The sequence below is a fragment of the Antennarius striatus genome, chromosome 3, assembly GCF_040054535.1.
Source record: "Antennarius striatus isolate MH-2024 chromosome 3, ASM4005453v1, whole genome shotgun sequence".
NCBI classification, from domain to species: Eukaryota; Metazoa; Chordata; class Actinopteri; order Lophiiformes; family Antennariidae; genus Antennarius; species Antennarius striatus.
In genome coordinates, this window is record NC_090778.1 from 11962627 (window position 1) to 11982550 (window position 19924).

General features: G+C 39.5%; 1 protein-coding gene across 1 annotated transcript; it reads left to right on the forward strand.

The window, feature by feature from the left end:
- Positions 1-1155: 1155 nt before the first annotated feature.
- On the forward strand, positions 1156-16821 carry LOC137592666 (long-chain-fatty-acid--CoA ligase ACSBG2-like). Its single transcript, XM_068310978.1, has 15 exons — positions 1156-1318; positions 2670-2744; positions 2882-3084; positions 7905-8188; positions 9691-9779; positions 9971-10091; positions 10181-10261; positions 10390-10539; positions 11355-11522; positions 11600-11781; positions 12354-12587; positions 13751-13968; positions 15426-15565; positions 15656-15899; positions 16195-16821. Exons 2-15 carry the CDS (start codon positions 2680-2682, stop codon positions 16278-16280), a joined length of 2265 nt encoding a protein of 754 aa, XP_068167079.1. The 5' UTR covers positions 1156-1318; positions 2670-2679; the 3' UTR covers positions 16281-16821.
- Positions 16822-19924: the final 3103 nt, after the last annotated feature.

Genomic DNA, 19924 nt, shown 5'->3' on the forward strand with positions numbered 1-19924 from the left:
TATGAATTACTGTACTGAAGTGTTTCAGTGTGAAAATGATTGAAACTACATTTAATCTAAAAATGTGCCTTTTGAAAACAGGTGGTGGCAACTGGATTTCATTCAAAGTCAAGTCATTTTTGTTGCCTTTTAAAAAACAAAATCATTTTCTTTCTTTTTTTACCTGCAGTCTTTTCTAAATTTTTATTTAGCAAAATATCTTGTTTCCTACTTCCTCTTTATGAGCATCACTGGTTTTGTCTGACCCCCCCCCCCCCCAGGAATCATTAACAGCCTCCAGAGGTGACATGTGGACCGATGATCTAACATTCAGAACAATGGAACCCACAGATGAGTAGTCGGCTTACATTTTAATGTTGAAATGAAACATATATCAGCTCCTGGTCATCATCAGCGATGTTCTAAACAATGATGATGACTTCTGGAGCAGTTTTATTGGTGGATCCCTCTGAATAGAGCATGCTGGTATGATACCGGTGTTGTTGGGGACACGTGGTGTGACTGGTGGTGTGATTCACTGACAACTGTGACCGTGACAAAGGTAACCATGGTTTCATAGAAGTAGTGAACTTTCACCTTTATTTACTTTAAAAACTTGAGTTAATGTTAGTCTAGCCTGAACTGAGAGATACCACAGAGTTCAGAAGGAAGGAGGAAAGAAGGCATGTGGTCATTGACATATAGAATCTATTTGTGCCAGCAAAATGGTTCAAAGTGACAACCATTGCCGCGTAATGATTTCCCTCCTAAACGTTTTACCTCTCATAAAGTATTAAACACAGATGGGTTTCCACTATCATATCAGGAGGATATTGAAAGTACAAAAGTTTTTTCCAACTGGTAAATGATTTCATGGGTCACGGTTTGATGCGTTCTCTTGTGCCTGAGACTTATCTACTTTCATATTCCTCTAACAGGCTTTATCGTCGTTGTTAATGTGATAAAGGCTCCAAACTACTCAGCGTTATCACACAACCTTACAGGATCTGTGACCTTTACACCTCGAGATGTTTTGGACTCTCACCAGCGCCAGCAGCTATTGTGATTACCACAAACAAAGCAGGGTCACCTAGAGTCGTAACCTTTGGCCAACTTTTCCAGTGTATCTTTAACAGGTTAATGAGACCTGTGCAGCAGGTGTTCAGAGGACTGATTGTGTAAGTCTTTGACTGTGGATGAGGCGTGGGAGCCAGGGAATCTGCTAACCACGCATGCAAACCTCCTGTAGGCTGATTCTCTCTCTGAAGGGCGACAGTCCAACAGCTGCACCGGACAAACTGATCCAGGTCTGATCTTCACCCGACGGTGGATGACAGAGGTAGCGACCGTTATTGTCTGATTTCTGTGTGTTTGACTTGAGGTATTGTGTTTCGACAGGAAATGTCTTGTTTAAGAATTCACAGGCAGGAAGTCTTCTGTTAGTCACATTGCAACTCATTTTTAGTGATTAATCAAAGAACACCATTTAAGTTTAAACAGGTTTGGATTCTCCATGTCATCATCAGCCTCTGTCTACCTGGGCTGGTATGAATGCTGTGAGATAAAAACGTGACCGCTCGTGATGGATTCCTCATGACAGCATGCTCCCTTACTTTTATTGTTTGATCGTCACTGAGGACAGTCACCTCTCCTCTACAATCATTGGATCAAATTAAGAATAAAAAAACGATGGGGAACATAAGTTATTTTCTCCTGGATCACATCATTATTTGCTGAAGTTAAACCACTCCTAATACTCCGGTTAACCAATCGCACCTTAGGACTTCTGCTGCTCATTTTTTAAAAGAAAATTCGATTTAAAAAACACAAATTTTTAGGTGTGAAGTATTTTTATTTTCTGGGTAATTTTCATATCAAAATAGGTAAAAAGCCTGAAATTGACTTTACTTCCAGTATAGTGAACTTTCATTGATAATTACACAATACAGAGCAGAGGCTTTGCTATTTCATATTGCTACACTGTGGTTTTGTAAGTCGTGTGAACTTTGGTCGAGAGTGATCTTGATGAAAATTATCTCGAAAACCTGAGGTCACAGGAGCTGCTGGGGTGGCAGATCTTCATCTGTTAGCCTTTGAACTAGAAGTGTGTCAGTGTCTATCTATCTATCTATCTATCTATCTATCTATCTATCTATCTATCTATCTATCTATCTATCTATCTATCTATCTATCTATCTATCTATCTATCTATCTATCTATCTATCTATCTATCTATCTATCTATCTATCTATCTATCTATCTATCTATCTATCTATCTATCTATCTATCTATGATTTTAAAATCTGGTCTGCAGATATGAGTGATTAGAGAGGCTCACTACAGTCTGGATGCTTTCCCTCAGATGAGGGACTGAGATGCTCTGCGGCTCTGAGCTGCTCACAATCTGGGGCAAAGAGTATAAACAGTGCATCCATGTCGATGTGTCAATGCTTTGTGATGCAACAATCCAAGTTTCAACATGTAGACCTCCACTGCACCTGATAACTACCAATGGAAGTCATTGGCTTTGATGTGTTGCAATGACTTTGGTGAAAGTCAGTCTGATATAAAAGAGCTGTTTGATAATACATAATCTTATCTGTGTGGAGGACACCCATGGAGGACGCCAGGAGTGTTTAAATACTGCTTTTACTTCAGTCATTTAAGGTCTTCTGTTTGTATTATTTCAGCTAAAACAAGATGAGCCTCCTACAAGATTCTTTGGAAATTAACGGTGGTGCATTCACAGACGGTGTCGGTGAGAGGTTTGTAAAATGATAAAAAAACAAACTGACTATCATGTGTGTTGGATTCTCTGACCATTTGATTTTTATGTATCTAAAATTAGGTTTATCTTTCTCTGGATATCAGCTCATCCTTGTCTTCTCATTTGGTTTTACAGCATTCCTGAAAATGCACAGACTGCCTCAGACTCCAGTAGCTTAAATATTCAAACCACTCTGATCCTTAATGGAAACGCTCCCTCAATTGATTTCAGCACAGCTCCAGTGTCAGAAAACCAGGAAGCTAACGCAAACACTCAGGCTCCGGCTGAACCTGCCAGGTTGCCCGAGTTGGATGGGGCCCCCGAAGGACTTTCACCAGGTAAGAGTCGGAGTGTGTGTCAGACAGAGGAACCTTTCTGAGATGAAAACTTACCAAAAATACAAACATCCATTGTGTAGAAAGAGTTTTGAACAGATGTTATATCACAATAAAAGATCAAAACAGTGTAAAGCCAATATTTGTAAAAGTTAAACCTGTTCTACTAACAATTAGTTCTTTGCAGGAATAGAAAAACAAAATTTTAATGCAATGACTTAAAGTGATTATTTTTGGTGGTTAATTCTCTGAAATGTACTTTTAAATTAAGCTGACCAGTTTAATAGTTGTTTCAAATGGTTTTGCTCGGCCTTACACACAACCCTAATTGGAAATCAGTGTTATGAACTTAATTCTGGGTTGACATTACTCTTTGATACCTACACACCCCTGCAGATGCTTTCTGGACAAACAGTGGCTGAGATGAAAACAGCACAGCAAAGTTTGAGGGTAAAAATGAGTGCAGGAATGATTATTTCCACACCAGCAGTGGACCATGCGAACACCACCTTTCAGCCCCATGCAATGCAATCCTGTCGTCTCTACCCAGACAGTTTCACTGCCATCACAAACTTTGATTCTAACAACAAACATGACAGTCAAATTCAGTTTAAGAAAACATTTCTGTCCTCAAAGACCCACAGCAGTTCCGGGTGAGTCAACTCTAAACATGTCAGTCAGTGTGTTGACGACCTCACAGAAGGTTAATTTGACTCTGACTTTAAAAAGCCTTTTGGGTGAGAGGTGACACATCTTTTAACTATTCAAAGAAGTGAAACCACTTTTTTTTTATGTCTTTGGATTAGACTTTGACTTTGATGAATAACAATCTACATTGTCATTAAACTAAAATTAGATCCCCTCCTTATTTATTCTGTTTTTTTGTTTTGCATCTCATATTAAATTGTACCTGGAAGAATTAGCATTAAACAAAGACAACCTGTGTAAATATAAAATGTAACTTTGATCAAATCAAAATCACCAATGGGAAAAAGAATTGTTGTCCTACGTTGGGAGGTATTTTCACCTTTTGCAGAGAATGTGGATCTGTGACATCTCAGAATCTCAGAAATACAGTATCTGTGAAACTGTCCCCAGATGGACACATTTTGAGACATTCTTCCTCTTTTTATTTAGAATTACTTTTGATATCATCATAGTGAGGTCTACTGTAACAACTTCATGGATCTGAAAATGGTTTATTAGATATGACATTTAGAAGAGACAATGATGTTAGTAATGATGCCTGGTTTAGTCTAGTCCATCTGTAAACATTTAATAATTTAATTTGGTAGGTAGTTGTTGTTGTTTTTTAGATATAGTTGTTGTGGGTGAAAGTATCTTTTTCACACTGATGACTTTGTATCAAAAAGAGCAAAAGTGTGCTCTAGGCAATTGTAACCATAAAGGAGTAAGGTGACTCTGATTTTAAGACTCTCAAGTAGTCATAATATTTTGGGTCACTGTTATGTCAAGCGAAATCCATTGCACGACATGTAAACACCATGTGCTCCAAGATAACAACAACAGAGATGACTGTGTCATGAGGTAACATGCAGGGTTATACAGTGTGCCCTCACACATTTGCGCATCAATGCTCGTTACTTCACCTCATTGCGGATTTTTGGTAGGCGGTCACGTGATACTGTACGCGCATTCTATTGGCTGATGGCATCCGGTAGTGCGCTGCGTTTTGAGACAAGGAACGCAGCGCACTTCCATGAGACGCAAAACCCCTTTAAACAGTCTATAACAGTGTGGGAAAAGGTGATAGAAGGTGGTTTAATATCAGTATGGGCAGGGTTCATAAAACGTTTAAAGTACAGTAAATAATAACATAACTAGTTTGTCGCTCTATCGTGGAAGTCGTTATTCGTGTGTGGTTCCTGGATCGCATTAACAGCGAGTAACGAAGGTGTACTGTATTTAGAAAACGAGTCGCAATGCCAACAAATTAATATCCTGATCAGCGTAACGACTCCCTCTGGTGGACATTTAGATACCACAGAGAAGTTGTTCATGAAAGTGACATCAAATAAGAAGGAAACTCAACACAAAGTATATTTGTACGACTTGGTACACCAACCGTGTCCTACCTGACCACAGTTCTCTCCAGATCCCAGGTCTGTCAGCATTAGAGGCAGTGTTCGCGTTTGCATGTGTCCTTGCGTCTTTGACACACATTTTTTGACAGGGACACACGATCGTCAGACATTCTTCATTTCTTACACTGTTTTTTTTAAAAATGACTACAAGGCTGTAACATTTTAATAAAAATAATATGTAATTTTCCCGGTTTTTCCTTTTTACTGAGACAGTTATGACGTTAGTATTAATAAAATCATAAAAATTAAAATTTTGTTTAGTTTTTATATTGTACTATTGGCAAAACTCAATCCTTGCGTATAAGGTTTCTGTTGTATATTCTGTTATTACTTTTGGGATGCATAAATGTCATGTTGGGATGCACAAATTTTTGCTGAAGCGCATCCCATGGTGCACTACTTTTGTGAGCTAAAATGAACTCTGTAGAGGTGAAGATAAATTTGGAGCGCTTATTATTATCAGCAGAGGCCTTCAGAACCTCATGTTCACCACACGATGGCGACTACATCTCACAAACTGCAAACAGTTGGAGTTTTGGTGTAGGTGTTAAATGTCATCTAATTAACAGCGTGAGGGAGGTAATGTCCTGCAAACCTAAAAAACAAACATGTCTAGTATCCATTTTCTAGATAAGACAACTGTAATTGTCACTTCTTCAGCCGATTTTCGACTTGGGAGTCGCTGGGAGAACTCAGAGAGAACCCAGAGAGAACCCAGAGAGAACCCAGAGAGAACCCAGAGAGAACCCCAGCAGACACGGGGAGAACATATGAACTCCACACACAAAGGACTCAAACCCAGAACCTTCTTTTTCAAAAGTCAAACAATTCTCCAAAAACATAGTTTTCTTTGGAAATCTAAAACATCGTCAGTAAACCATCCATTTTCTCACAATTAAAATGCATACCTTTAAAAAAACACAACACACCACTTATCAGTCGTTCTAAATTGATCGACTGATCGATCGATCGATTTATTGATTGACTTGACATAATTCTTCCTGCAAGTCTCAGAATTTTTTCTTTATTATGGTGGTGCAGTGGGTAGCGCTGTCGCCGCACAGCAAGGTGGTTCCGGGTTCGAGTCCCACTCTGTGCCGAGTTTGCATGTTCTCCCCGTGTCTGCGTGGGTGTTCTCCGGGTTCTCCGGATTCCTCCCAAAAACATGTGCTTCAGGTTGATTGGCCATTCCAAATTGCCCGTAGTGTGTGAGTGCGAGTGTGCGTGGTTGTCCGTCTCTGTGTAGTTCCGCGGTGCACTGGCGTCGTGCCTGGAGTTTCCCCCGCCTCACGCCCTAAGCGAGCTGGGATAGGTTCCAGTTCCCTTTGACCCGCTATGGCAGATAAAGTGGTGATTAGAAGATGGATGGATGTATGTTGATCTGACACACTTTTTAATTCTCTGTCACCTGTAAAATAAATATAAATGCTTTAGAAAAGCTCCTCCCCCTCTGCCCTCCTCTACACCTGGGATTTTAAAGTCAAAAAGCAATAATGTGTTTAAAGTGATGGAAATCAAATAACGCCTATTTACTGACAGGTTCATGAAGCAGAACTCCTGAGACAATATGGTGACATATATGTCTGTTCTGTGAAATAACATTTCGGTTGCTGTTTGTCCTCCATAGACAATGTTTTTGACTGAGTATCTCTAGTGAAACATTAGCTTTCCTCACAGTTCAGTAGTCTGCAGCATAGATATTTTTATTGTTGATTCACATATAAAGTTAGTATTATTTAATGGAATACTTTTTATTCTATTAATTTTTATTCCATGCGGGGGTGTCAAACGTCACTCATTTTTCAAATGGGCATAATGGCTGTGATCAAAAGATCAGATATAAAATCTAACTAAATGTAACTCAGTGTTATGTAAAATGAATATAATTACTCCTTAATATTAAATAACTCTTAATTTATTACTTATTCAAGTTACAAACATTACAGTCGCACAGAAATAATGTTTGCTTGTTTCTCTGTTACAACAAATTCTTTTAATTTGTCAGGTAATGCTGGTTAAACGTCATCACTTTAATTATCTGCATTTCCGTACAATAAAACAAGCAAAAGCACAAAGAAGAGAAAAAGCAAAACACGAGTAAACAGTACAGACATTACGATGAATTAATGAATGAAGTTTATTGTCATTGCACATAAATACAGCGTTCCATGAGATGAAGACTATCCCCCCAGGTGCATTTGCAGCAAATTTACTGTATACATGTATAAACTTTAGGACTCTAATAAAAAAAAACCTAAGTTGAGAACCAGAAAAACAAAGATTCAAGTGATAATACTGTACACCCCCTCAAGCACTATAAACAAAGACTGAGTTTTTACGCATAAATGGCCCGCCACATTTTCAATGTGGACTTTTTAAATTTGATATTTATTTATTTTATGTCGATGTGGTTTGGCTGCGTAGTCAATAAAAATCCACTGGTTTGACAAATTAATGACAATTATAAAAGTACATTATGGGATAAGAGAATTTAAAGATGGCTTCTGTTCATTTTTACGCACAGCCTGTGTTTAACACGTCCATTGTTTGACGCGTAAAACAACGTTAGTGCGTCCGACAAAACCTGATTGGTAAGAAACACTTCCCCTACTTCCTGGTTTGTCTCGGGTGACGGCTTAATATCCTCTTGTTACCTGCACCACCTGCATTCCGTATCGATGGCTGGTAACCGCGGCTGTCCCTGTTGTCCCATCGCAGAGGAGCCGAGGGTGGTCCCTCTGACGGCGGCGAGCGCAGCCGCTACTTTGGCCCCCGCCGAGCAGCTCTGGACCACCGACAGACACTCGGCGGTCAGGCTGAGAATGGACGGCTCAGGTGTGGCTTCGAACACTCCCATCACCGTCCATCAGATGTTCCTGGAGACGCTGGAGGACTACGGGGATCACCCGGCCATGGCTTACAAGAAGGAGGGCCAGTGGGTGACGGTGACGTTCAGACAGTACTACAACCAGTGCCGGGCGGCCGCCAAAAGTTTCCTCAAGGTACGTTTGTTTGCATCCTGACTGGATCGAAGGTGTTGCGCTAAACCCGCGATCCCTGTAGCGCAGGTAGAAATGTGCGGAGTGACACCATGCGCTTTTACGCATCGATCAACGGAGGCTTGGCTGGCTGGGGATATTTTTTCATAGGATGGTGAAGGCATGCGGTTTAGCGCCTGTGTGTCTGACCTTCTTGGCCATCCTAAACCAGAGAAATGTCCTGAATGGGTGGGCGTGGCCGGGCGTGGCGGGACTCCGTAAATCGTGCGCGCTCAGCAGCCTGATGGGTTTAAAGAGCGACGGTATTTACAGTTTCCTCCACGCACCTGATTGTGTTGATCTGTTGTGTAATGTACTGTACTAACGTACTGCTTTCAGTAGCTGCAGAAATAAATACATTTTGATTTGATTTTTAAAAGCACGTTTATTCACAAAAAAAAAAAAAAAAATTAAAAAAATAATCACACTCACACAAAATCCAAATGAGATTCACGCAAAGAAGGAATTCACTTTCAGAAAACAATAGTAGTAAAATAAGAAACAACCCTGAACAAATCCTGCATAAAGGAAGAAAGAAAGTAAAAGATGTTGTTTATTGTTTACAACCTGCTATTGATGCTCGCTGAAACTTTACATTGGGGTGGTGTCACGCCGCTATTGTTATGTTGGATGTAATCAGACGAAGGCGGTGTGGAGACGGTTCTCTGTGGAACATTGAAGACATGAGCTGACACCTCTGCTGAGGTCTGGACAGACCTTCAAGGTGCTTCAAACCCACAACTGTCCTGAACAGACCGACCCTGAAGCTGCAACATGAACCTCTGTGGTCTTGACCTTTCCCAGTCCCTCAAACATGTGACCCTCTCCTGGAAGGACCTACCTGTAAACTCCTCTGTTCTACCAGAGGAGGTTACAGGTGTGTCTGTCCTCATGTGAAGCATGTGAAGCATCTTCATTTTTTAAAAAATTCATAGCCTACAGGAAGCAGCACCTGTATCAGAAGCCTTATCAGGAATGTAAAAATGAATAAGGTGAGCAGAATGTCAGTTCTTTAAATTAAAAGTCAAATGTGTCAAAACAAAGCTAAAACAATGACATCGGCTTACAGTGTGTGTTATATTCTATTCTTCGCATGAACTATCATGTAATTCATATTTTACTAACAATACAAAGCCTCCAGTTCCTGAAATGTGTTGAATAAATGGTACCTCAGAATCCACTTCCTGTCCCTGTTGGGAGAACCGTCCACTGAAAATGAACACGTGTGTGTGTGTGTGTGTGTGTGTGTGTGTGTGTGTGTGTGTGTGTGTGTGTGTGTGTGTGTGTGTGTGTGTGTGTGTGAAGTTCACAGCTTGTGTTACAGATCTTGTTGCACTGACAGGTTTTTGTCTCATGAGGCGGGGTAGATTCTGAGATCAGATGTAGGTCAGCAGTAACGGCCTTGTGTCCCTGCGCCGTTAAAGACACATGTTCTTTAAAAACACAAACATCTTGTCTTCTTATAGTTGGGGCTGCAGCGGTACCATGGTGTTGGAATTCTGGGATTCAATTCCCCAGAGTGGTTCATCTCAGATGTTGGATGCATCTTTGCCGGGTGAGAATGCGTTAAAGGATCTTTTAGTGCTTTTACCTGACAATACTCATTTATCGCTGTCGGTGAAGTCAATCTGTGTGTCTGTCCTCATGTCATGTCAGATGTCACAAAGAATTGAGGGGGTTTACTTCTTGCTATTTACTCCCTACTTTCAAAAAGGTCATTTTCCACTGTATGATTTTGTGCCATAGTGGTTTGGCCACCGGAATCTATACCACCAACTCACCTGAAGCCTGTCAGTATGTGGCCTCCAACTGCGAGGCTAACATCCTGGTTGTGGAGAACCAGAAACAGCTCGACAAAATCCTACAGGTGAGCACCCCCAGCCCTGACACTGCCTGTGAAAACGTTACGCCAACAGAGAATTCATCCTCATGGATTACTTTACGTACCTTCAACAGGTCAAAGATCAACTACCTCATCTGAAGGCGATTGTCCAGTATAAAGGCGAGGTGCAACAGAAGGAACCGTTCTTGTATACGGTATGTTCACCCACCAAACATGCTGACTGTGTGCTGCGTTTCATTGACATGTTTTGAACTTATAAAATAAGAGATTTGGATGGATTTGGATGTAACTTATTTGAAACATGTTGTCTGTATTCATACAGTGGGAAGAGTTCATGAAGCTTGGAGAGGATGTTCCCGAGGAGCAGCTGGATGCTGTGATCGACAGCCTTCGGGCGAACGAGTGCTGCACTCTCATCTATACCTCTGGAACAACCGGTAACCCTAAAGGAGTCATGTTGAGTCACGACAATGTGAGTCCTCCACACAAGACTGTGTCCTATTGTTTTCACACAACGAAAACCATTCTTTTTTCTTTTAAACCATTCTAAATTGGCAGCTGATCGAACCAATCTAAAATCTGTAAATCGTCCTTTCCCGGGTTTAATATGACCTCAACAAATGTTTTGGAAAGACATCAATTTGTAATGACACACAAATAAGGAAAGCCGATTCCAAAACTAGAATGAACAAATATTCAATACTGTTTGCATTTTTGCTTGAAAAATGAAAGAAATATTTAATATATTACTAAGCTGCTGCTCTGGCCTCATCTTGCTCAAAAGCTGATCTGTCTCAAATGGTAATAAAGCTGTCATGAACGCTCCAGTGCGTGTTAAGACACATCTCACTTCCAGACAGCTGAATTTGTTCAGTTCAGACTCAACCACAAAGCTGGTTAATAGAACAGATTTTTTTTTTACCTTTTTCCCCAATTATTCCGTCTGTCTTTGCAGATTGCACAAAGATTGGAATTAGTTAGACTTCAGATATGTCTGCAATTACCTGCATTTTAAATTAGATCAAGAAACCTTTATCCATTATTTTAAAAGTTATGTTAAGTTATTTATTCCCTTTTTGCTGAAAAAAACTTATATGGTGTAAGTTCATGATGTTTTCTAAGTAAAATTATCTTTCTGTATGAACAGAAAATTTCACCAGTACAAATCCCCCTGTCAACTCAAAGTATGACTTTGTACACTGGATAGTTTGCAAATTGTGTTGTGAAAATTCAGGAAAATTTTGAATGAAAAGTTAATGATGACTTCTTTCATTTTTTATTGTGCAGCTGACATGGACGGCACGTGTGGCGATATCTGTGGTCAATCTTATAAAAAGCGAGGAGGTGGTGGTCAGCTACCTGCCGCTCAGCCACGTGGCAGCCCAGATGTTTGACATGTGGATGTGCATTTGTTATGCTGTCACCACATACTTTGCAGAGCCAGATGCCCTCAAGGTAACGATGACTACTGCTGTCATTGTGGAAAAAAGGATGGAGACCCACGGTGATGCTACACTCTTTCACTTTTACAGGGCTCCTTAGCAACCACGCTGAGAGAGGCTCGTCCGACATGTTTCTTGGGTGTTCCCCGTGTTTGGGAGAAGATGCATGAGAAAATGAAAATTGCTGGTGCAAAGGCGTCGCCCCTGAAGAGGAGAATAGCCGAATGGGCCAAGTCCATAGGCCTCCAGTATAACTATAGTACAATGAATGGGTGAGTATTGATCAATGCTTCATCAGAATTCAATTAGTCAGACTTTTGTTCCGTTTATTCATTACTTTGTCGCATCAAATCTGATTACTGAATAAAGTTTAATAATTTTAAGTATAAGAAATATCCATTTATGACTGACATGCATGAATTGAATTGAATTGCTTCCGTATGCATCAGACTGTTGGACAATTTGAAATCTTGATGTGATGGAGGTGCTAGATGTCCAGGGAATTTACAAAATGTTTGAAATTCATCCCCAGATAAACATGAATATTTTCAACAAAGTTCATAGAATCCACTCAATAGTTGTTGAGATATTTAAGTAAAAAACACAAATATCGTCTGTGTAAAATATCTAGATAAAAAGTTGAGTAATCTTAATTCAATTATGGATGTTTGTGACAGTTTCATGTCCGTCTCTCTGTTTAGTGTCTTTTGTGGACCAATGAGTGAAATGAACATGCCGTTGTGGTGATGCTTCAGTTTATGCTTGGTTCTTAATTGTTAAAAAATCATCTCAAATGTACGTAAACTTTGGGGATAACTTTTGTTTAATCTTTGGTGTCTTTCAGGGAGAATCTGGTACCTTGGGGCTTCACTCTGGCGAACACTCTGGTCTTTAAAAAGGTGCGCGCCATTTTGGGTTTAGACCGTTGTAAGCTCTGCGTCACGGGCGCCGCACCCATCACCAAAGAAACTTTGGAGTACTTCATGAGCCTGAACATCCCTTTGGTGGAGATATACGGCATGAGTGAAAGCTCAGGACCACACACCGTCTCCAGCAATGACCAATACCGCATCACAAGGTCAGCAAAGTTATGGAGCAAGTCACAATCACTTAAGAATAGAATAGAATCAAGTGAGCATGTACTAAATGCTGATGAAAGGGTAAGACGTCTCAAATGTTCACTTCAAAAGGTCAGAAAACCCTCATTACATAACAAGACAGATAAATGCTTACACACTCGAGCACAGAGCCACGTCAACAAGCGACATGCAGGTATTCTGTCCTCACTGACTGTAATCGGAGATGTGCTGCCCTTTGAGGTTTTTCTTGAACATTATTAAAACTGTTTACATGTTCCTAGAAAAAGCCAACACAATGGTTTTCTCGCCAAACACAATAAGACAATTTTACTTTTAAAGAGGAATTCCACATTCTGTCATCTTATCTGCGATTATGTGAGACTATAAATGAAAAAAAGTCTGTCTGTGTGAAAGTATAAATAAATGAGGTTACAAAGCTCTCTGCTGACAGCCTGAGCAGCTGGAGGCTACATTAACAACGAACACAGAAAGCCTTGGCAAAACTCGGGTGTTGAAAGAATGTTTTTAAGATATATTCATTTTTAACTGTCCAATGTGAGATGGACAAATATTTCATCCTAAATTAAAAGGATTTATTTTTTATTTTAGTGAGGTGCATAAAATGTTGCAGCTAGATTCCCTTCATCTGCTGCCTTTATACTTGATGTGTCTTTCTGGGAATATTATTATTATAATTATTGTTATTATTACTATTATTATTATTACTATTATATACTGTATATAATAATAATAATAGTTTTAATAATTCTAATCACATAGTTGACAAATTGACAATCATTCATTTTTAAATGTTTACATAGTCCAATAAATTCTGTGAACCAATACATTCTGAATCAAATATTAGACAGGTTTGATTGTAATTGTAAAATTGACATGTTTTGGATGATTGTTTTTCGTTGTTGATATTTTACTGATGCGCTGGCTACTTGACCGCCTGTAAGTCCACTGGGATAGGTTCCAGCAACTCCTGTGACCCGCGAAAGCAGAGGAAGTGGTTCAGAAAATGAATGAATGAACGATATTTTACTGATATTATGTTGACTTATTTCTGTACTTATCTGCAGCGTGGGTTGCACGTGCAGCGTGAGTCAGTCTCATATATCAGGATCTAATGATTGTGTTTCTTGTTATGTCTTTCCAGCTGTGGAAAGGTGATGCCAGGCTGTAAGACGAAGCTGGACAAGCCAGATCAGGATGGGAATGGAGAGATATGTTTCTGGGGTAGGCACGTCTTCATGGGCTACCTAAACATGCCTGACAAAACAGCAGAGGCCATTGATCAAGATGGATGGCTTCACTCCGGAGATGTGGGAAAACTTGATCACCATGAGTTCCTGTACATCACAGGAAGGATCAAGGGTAATGTTTGACAAACAAGCATCTAAAGGGACATTTTGAAGCACTTTGGCATGAAAGAAGCATTTCCTATTACCTGTACATTACTGTATGTTCTGTAGGTCTAAACAAAGAGAGTAATACAAAGAATCAGAATACATTTATTCAGTATTATGTATATGTCATAGTAAATCCTACTGAAATCCAGGTTTGAGGTATTTCTACCTTGTAAGCTTTACCTTTAGAAACTGATTGTCATTGGATTATTAGGCCAGTACTGATAAACAGGCACATAAATCTGCTCTATGAATATGGATTATATTAGATTTAGATTGCTGTTGGAAATCAGTCGTCACTGTTCTCTAATGTTTACGCTGTGTATTAATGGCTGTGTCTGAACTATCCTGAACCTAGTACTGCAGTTTCATTTGTCTGCAGACTGTACATTAACACAGATATATTATCCTAGCTAACAACAATAGAGCTTTGTTAGCGTGGGCAGTTTCTGTTTAATAACATAAAAGAACATAGAACAGCTGTTAAAGGTGACACCAGCAGTGATTATATTCTATTACATCATAAAAATGATGGTTTTAGACTTTTGAAAAAGTGATCAAATGCAACACAAGAATCAAGTCTCAAAAATAATTATTCCTACTTCAATAAATCATCCCCTTCTAGTCACATTCAAGAGGCGTGAACCCTTCATTGGAAACCACAGGACGACACTTTTATTTGTAGAAATTAATTTTAAAAAACCACAGACTCAACAAGCAAAAATAAAATGACATTAAAAAAAAAATTTTTTGTAAAAGCATCAAACTGTAATTGAAGTCATCAGGGTGGGAGGACTACTGCCTAGACCGGTTGTGTAGAGAGAGACAGAAACAGACAGACAGACAGACAGAATGAGAGACAGAGATAGAGATAGAGATAGAGATAGAGATAGAGAGAAAGAGACCTGGAGGCCACCAGAGGTCATGTCAGCTGAACTGATAATCACAACTACAATAACAACACTCACACATAACACAGTAATACAAACCTCAACGTTCTAGAAAGGGTTCCCAAGCTAACAAAGAGATAAAATCTTTCCTTCCGGAGTCTCTTTTGTTCACAAAACCTCCCCAGGAGGATGTCCTCAGGCAACTCCTCCTCCACTCTGAACCTACATACTTTATACATTGATAATGTTTTAGTTTATTTAGTTTATTTTTTCAGACATGTTAATATAGCAGACTTCACACCTTCGTGACATTTACAATATTAACAACAACATCCGAAAAAAAGGGCTGACGGATGGAAGCCAATAGGCTTGTGAGATCCCCGTCCCCCAGTGATTGTTAATAAGGAGCAGTGGCTGAAAACGGATATCTGGATATCAGTGTCCTGTTTATTGTGCTTGTGAAGACACACAAGCCACATAAATCTTGGAAAACAACACAAGCAATAATGTCATTGTCTTTTTTTTTTCTCAACAGAACTGATCATCACAGCCGGTGGAGAGAACATCCCTCCTGTGCCCATTGAGGATGCGCTGAAGGCGGAGGTGCCCATCATCAGCAATGCCATGCTGCTTGGAGACAAGCTCAAGTTCCTCTCCATGCTGCTCACTCTTAAAGTAATACAGCCTGCATTCCCGCAGAAATAAGCACCTACTAAATAAATAATGCAAAACAAACACAGCAATTACACTTCTCTGTTTCCTCAGTGTGACATAGATGAGAACGGTGAGCCAACTGATGATCTGAGCCCCGAGGCTTTGGATTTCTGCCAGCAGCATGGTGTCACAGCGACGAAGGTGTCAGAGATCATAGCCAGCAAGGAACCAGCCATCTACAAAGCCATTCAGGAGGGCTTGGATCGCGTCAATGCCAGAGCCACATCCAATGCCCAGAGAGTTCAGAAGTGGGTGATCCTGGAGCGAGAATTCTCTGTCACTGGAGGAGAACTGGGTGAGTCATTGCAGCTCTGTTTTGACTCCTTTTTATGAATGACATTTAGCAATAAAAGTGGAGCTTTTTAAATAGATTTTAATCAAAACTCTGGCGGCATGCCTCGTAACTGGATCTCATGAAAGATAACATTCCAGTCACACTCATTAGACAGCAGTCTGATATCTCCCTTACTGATGTCAGCAATCCAACCACAGACTGCAGCTTTTGACTGCAGGTATCCATCAGTAAGAGCTGAGTCTCTATTGTGAGATTAAAACTGAACTAACTTGTTTTTCTGTTTTTGTCTGTGCAGGGCCCACCATGAAACTACGGAGGCCCATTGTTGTAAAGATGTACCAGGAGAAAATCAATGAAATTTATGCGGAAGCAAAGAAATAGAGTATGGAAGAAAAATGAGAGACTGCTGGGAGAGAGGTGGTTGTGATAAAATATATGAAGAATGTGTCCAGACATCATGTTAGGAAACGTCTTTAGACCTCAGAATACGTCATTTTGATTGTTTCATTTAGTGGAATCGAGATTTGAGCTTTTATATATGGTGGGCGGCAGTGGCTCAGCGGGAGAGCAAAACGTGTTGAAGACAGGATTGCCCAGCCATCTGGGGTTCGAATCCAGCTCCCGCCAGAAGAACCATCGGAGTGTGAGCCCACGGTGGGAGGCGTCAGGTCAGCTCCCAGCCACTGCCGAGGCGCCCTTGAGCAAGGCGCCATCCCCCCTACAAGATGCTCATTGGGGCGCGACCCATCACTCTGCCTCCTTGTACCTCTGTATGTCCTCTCTATACTAACTGCATGCCTACAGGCCCCTAGTGTGTGCTGTGTTCTGGGGCCTGTAACCGCTGTGTGTGAAATTAACATATACAGTACATGCAAAGTGTGATGTGTAAAAATAATTTCCCCAAGAGGGACAATTAAAGTAATGGTTATTATATATATATATATATATATATATATATATATATATATATATATATATATATATATATATATATATATATATATATATATACACAGACATACAATACATATACGAAGGTTTGCACATTTTGTAAATATACCAGTCAAACCGAAGCCAAACTCTCACCATGTATTGTGTGACAGGCACAGGTGAATTACTAATTATAGCTCCGCAACAAAGCTGTATGTACGGTGGAAAACAAAGGTTGTCCTGGAGGCAAAGTAAAAACGTTTAAAAGTTTAACTTTTTATACTTTTAAAATTGTAATTTTGTATTCTGTAAATCATTGTGGCCTGAAGGCTAAACAGGACAATGTTGACCTGGGATTTGAGCCGATGTCTGAATAAGTATTTTTCTTTTGTGAATAATCGATAGTCGGATGATGTCTGATCACAAGCGTGTGCAAATAGTAGAGCATATATGTGAATTTGTGCTTATTGATGTACATTTTGAGAAATATTGAACTGTTTATTTTATGATTGATGGTGATTTTTTAGTAAAAAAAGTTGTTTTAATTATACATTTTAACTCTCCATTCGTACCTTGTCATCTTTGCAGTGTATATAAGAAATACCCGAACAAATGTTATATAATTGTTTATCATGGTGGAAAAAACCCAAACAGCAATAAAACACCACATTTAAGTTGTGAATGTTTACTTTGGTCTTCCATTTATGACTTATAATGAAATAAACATTAACTATTTAAATATATGGTTATAACTGAGACCTACAGAGCCCTTTAGGTTTCATGGAGAGAAAAATCTTGCGGATCTGTCTCATACGGAGCCCCTAAAGGCCTTCCTTTGGGGCTCCGTATGAGACACATTGTTTAAAGGTTAAATTAATAAGCATGAAACTATTTTTAAACTGTTTAACATCACAGTCATGATCACATGACATACAAAGATGTTAAGCCTCTGTACACAAACTTTTACACAATACAACTAAGTGTAAATATGGTGTAATCAACAGCAGCTCCAAGGTTTTTTAATGCAGTTTCTGCATTTTATTAAAGGGACATTAAAGTTAATTTTAGGTGAAATATACAGTATGTTATTCATCATTATGAAAAATAGAAGAAAAAATAAATTTTATTTGTGTAACATCATCCCTTTGGTAAGAAAAGCTTAAAATCTGTGCCGCAGCAGCTTTCCATATTCAGTGGTCACGTGGGCGTCTGATATTTAACTATGATATTTTTGGAGTTAATCGCGTCATGGACTGCATTGTTTCTTATGGCTGCCAAGCTATGTTGGGCGCTAGTGACGTGTGACGCCCACGTGACGCAGATTTTAAGTTTTTCTTACCAAAGGGATGATGTTACACTTATAAAATTTATTTTTTCTTCTATATTTCATAATGATGAACAACATATATGTCACTTAAACTTAACTATACTGTCCCTTTAAGTAAGTATACTGAATATAATTACATAGTGATTTTTAAAAAAATTCATATGCACACTTTATAAGACACTAAATTTACACATCAAATCCAGTAAAACTATGACGACCACAACCCACACAGTAATGTCAGGCTTTAGCAGTCCATGGGAGGGGCACACTATTACAGACTGAACTGCAACAGAACTGTAGAATAAGGAAGTACTTTAGAACAAGTGACCAGTGTTTCAGAATTTATAGGCTTGAATTGAAAACATCTGCAACTCCACCTGTTTGGTCTCTTTCACATGAGTGAGTAGCGTGACTTAAGGTTGTAAATGCATCAGAACTGATCACCTAAATTGTCCGTAGTGTGAGCATGAATGGTTGTTTGGCTTTTATGTGGCCTTGCAGTGAGCTGGCGTCTCATCTGGGATGTACCCAACGTCTTGCCTGTTGTCAGCTGAGATAGGAGAAGCAGAACCGTAATCGCCTTGTCTTTAGCCACTTATCCGGGTCACAGGTGAAGCCAATTCCAGCTTGCTACCAGTGAGAGGTGTGGTACACCCTGGATGCATCACCAGCGCATAGAAAACAATTTTTTAGTGAGTAATTCACAGAAATTGCGTATTTTGGTGATGGGAGGAAGCCGGACAACCCCTTTGACAACCCACACTGACACAAGGAGAACATACAAACTGCACAGAAAGCTGTGAGGCAACAACCACTACCCACTGCACCACTGTGGTGTCCTCAGCAGAACCCATGACCTGTAACTTTGGATAAGTAGGAAGAAAATTAATAAATGAGTGAGTGAGTGAGTGAGTGAGTGAGTGAGTGAGTGAGTGAGTGAGTGAGTGAGTGAGTGAGTGAGTGAGTGAATGAATGAAGGAATGAAGGAATGAAGCAAGGAATGAATGCTACCAGATATACGTCCTTATTTTAGAACATGAACATAGAACATGCTACTACACTGGAAGCTAATGTCCCACTTCAGGGTTCTGGTGTGATGTACTCAATTGAAAAACAATGCTGACTAAACTATTCATGTCTGAACTCACTTTGTACTGTTTTATTTGCTCCCATTGATCTTGGGAGTCTAACATCGATTTGAGGACACACATTTAAATATGCGTCTGTACACTGACTGCATACCAAGAAGCACAAATTCATTTGCATGCTTTGCTATGTGATTGCAGAAAATTAGGTGACTGCACAAACATGTATCAAAAGGCAATTCAAATCTGAGGTAGACTACAAGTCTAGAAGTTGACTGTTTCTTCTCTTCTTTTAAATAGATGCTGCTGCATCAACTCATGTTTTGTTTTCTGTTTTGTCAAATGCAGTTCTATAACAATACAATAATCTTTCAAGCTGAACTGGATGAGAATCAACAAAATTCGCATTGAAAACTTAAATAAGTTCTTTAAACAATAACATGTTTCATCATGCTTGATGCCTTGATGCTGAGCTTATGTCTGTAATTTTATCTTTAAACTGGAGCAATTTATGTATTACATGTTCACAGTGGACGTGTTCATTTGATTTGGAGAGAGAAGAAATTTGACCTTAAAGAGTTTGAAAGTCTATTACCTTAAAGGAAATAATCGAAATCAGTCTTACAGTGACAGCTCTGATCACTCCTAAGCAACCATGCCTGGAATGTTGTCTGACATGGCAC

What these genes read in the sequence shown, in the direction of transcription:
- LOC137592666 (XM_068310978.1), top strand. Translation starts at nt 2,680, where the DNA reads ATGAGCCTCCTACAAGATTCTTTGGAAATTAACGGTGGTGCATTCACA. An exon ending in GTTGGATGCATCTTTGCCGG is followed by an intron (nt 9,780 to 9,970) that starts GTGAGAATGCGT and finishes TTTGTGCCATAG; the next exon opens with TGGTTTGGCCACCGGAATCT. An exon ending in CATCACAGGAAGGATCAAGG is followed by an intron (nt 13,969 to 15,425) that starts GTAATGTTTGAC and finishes TTTTCTCAACAG; the next exon opens with AACTGATCATCACAGCCGGT.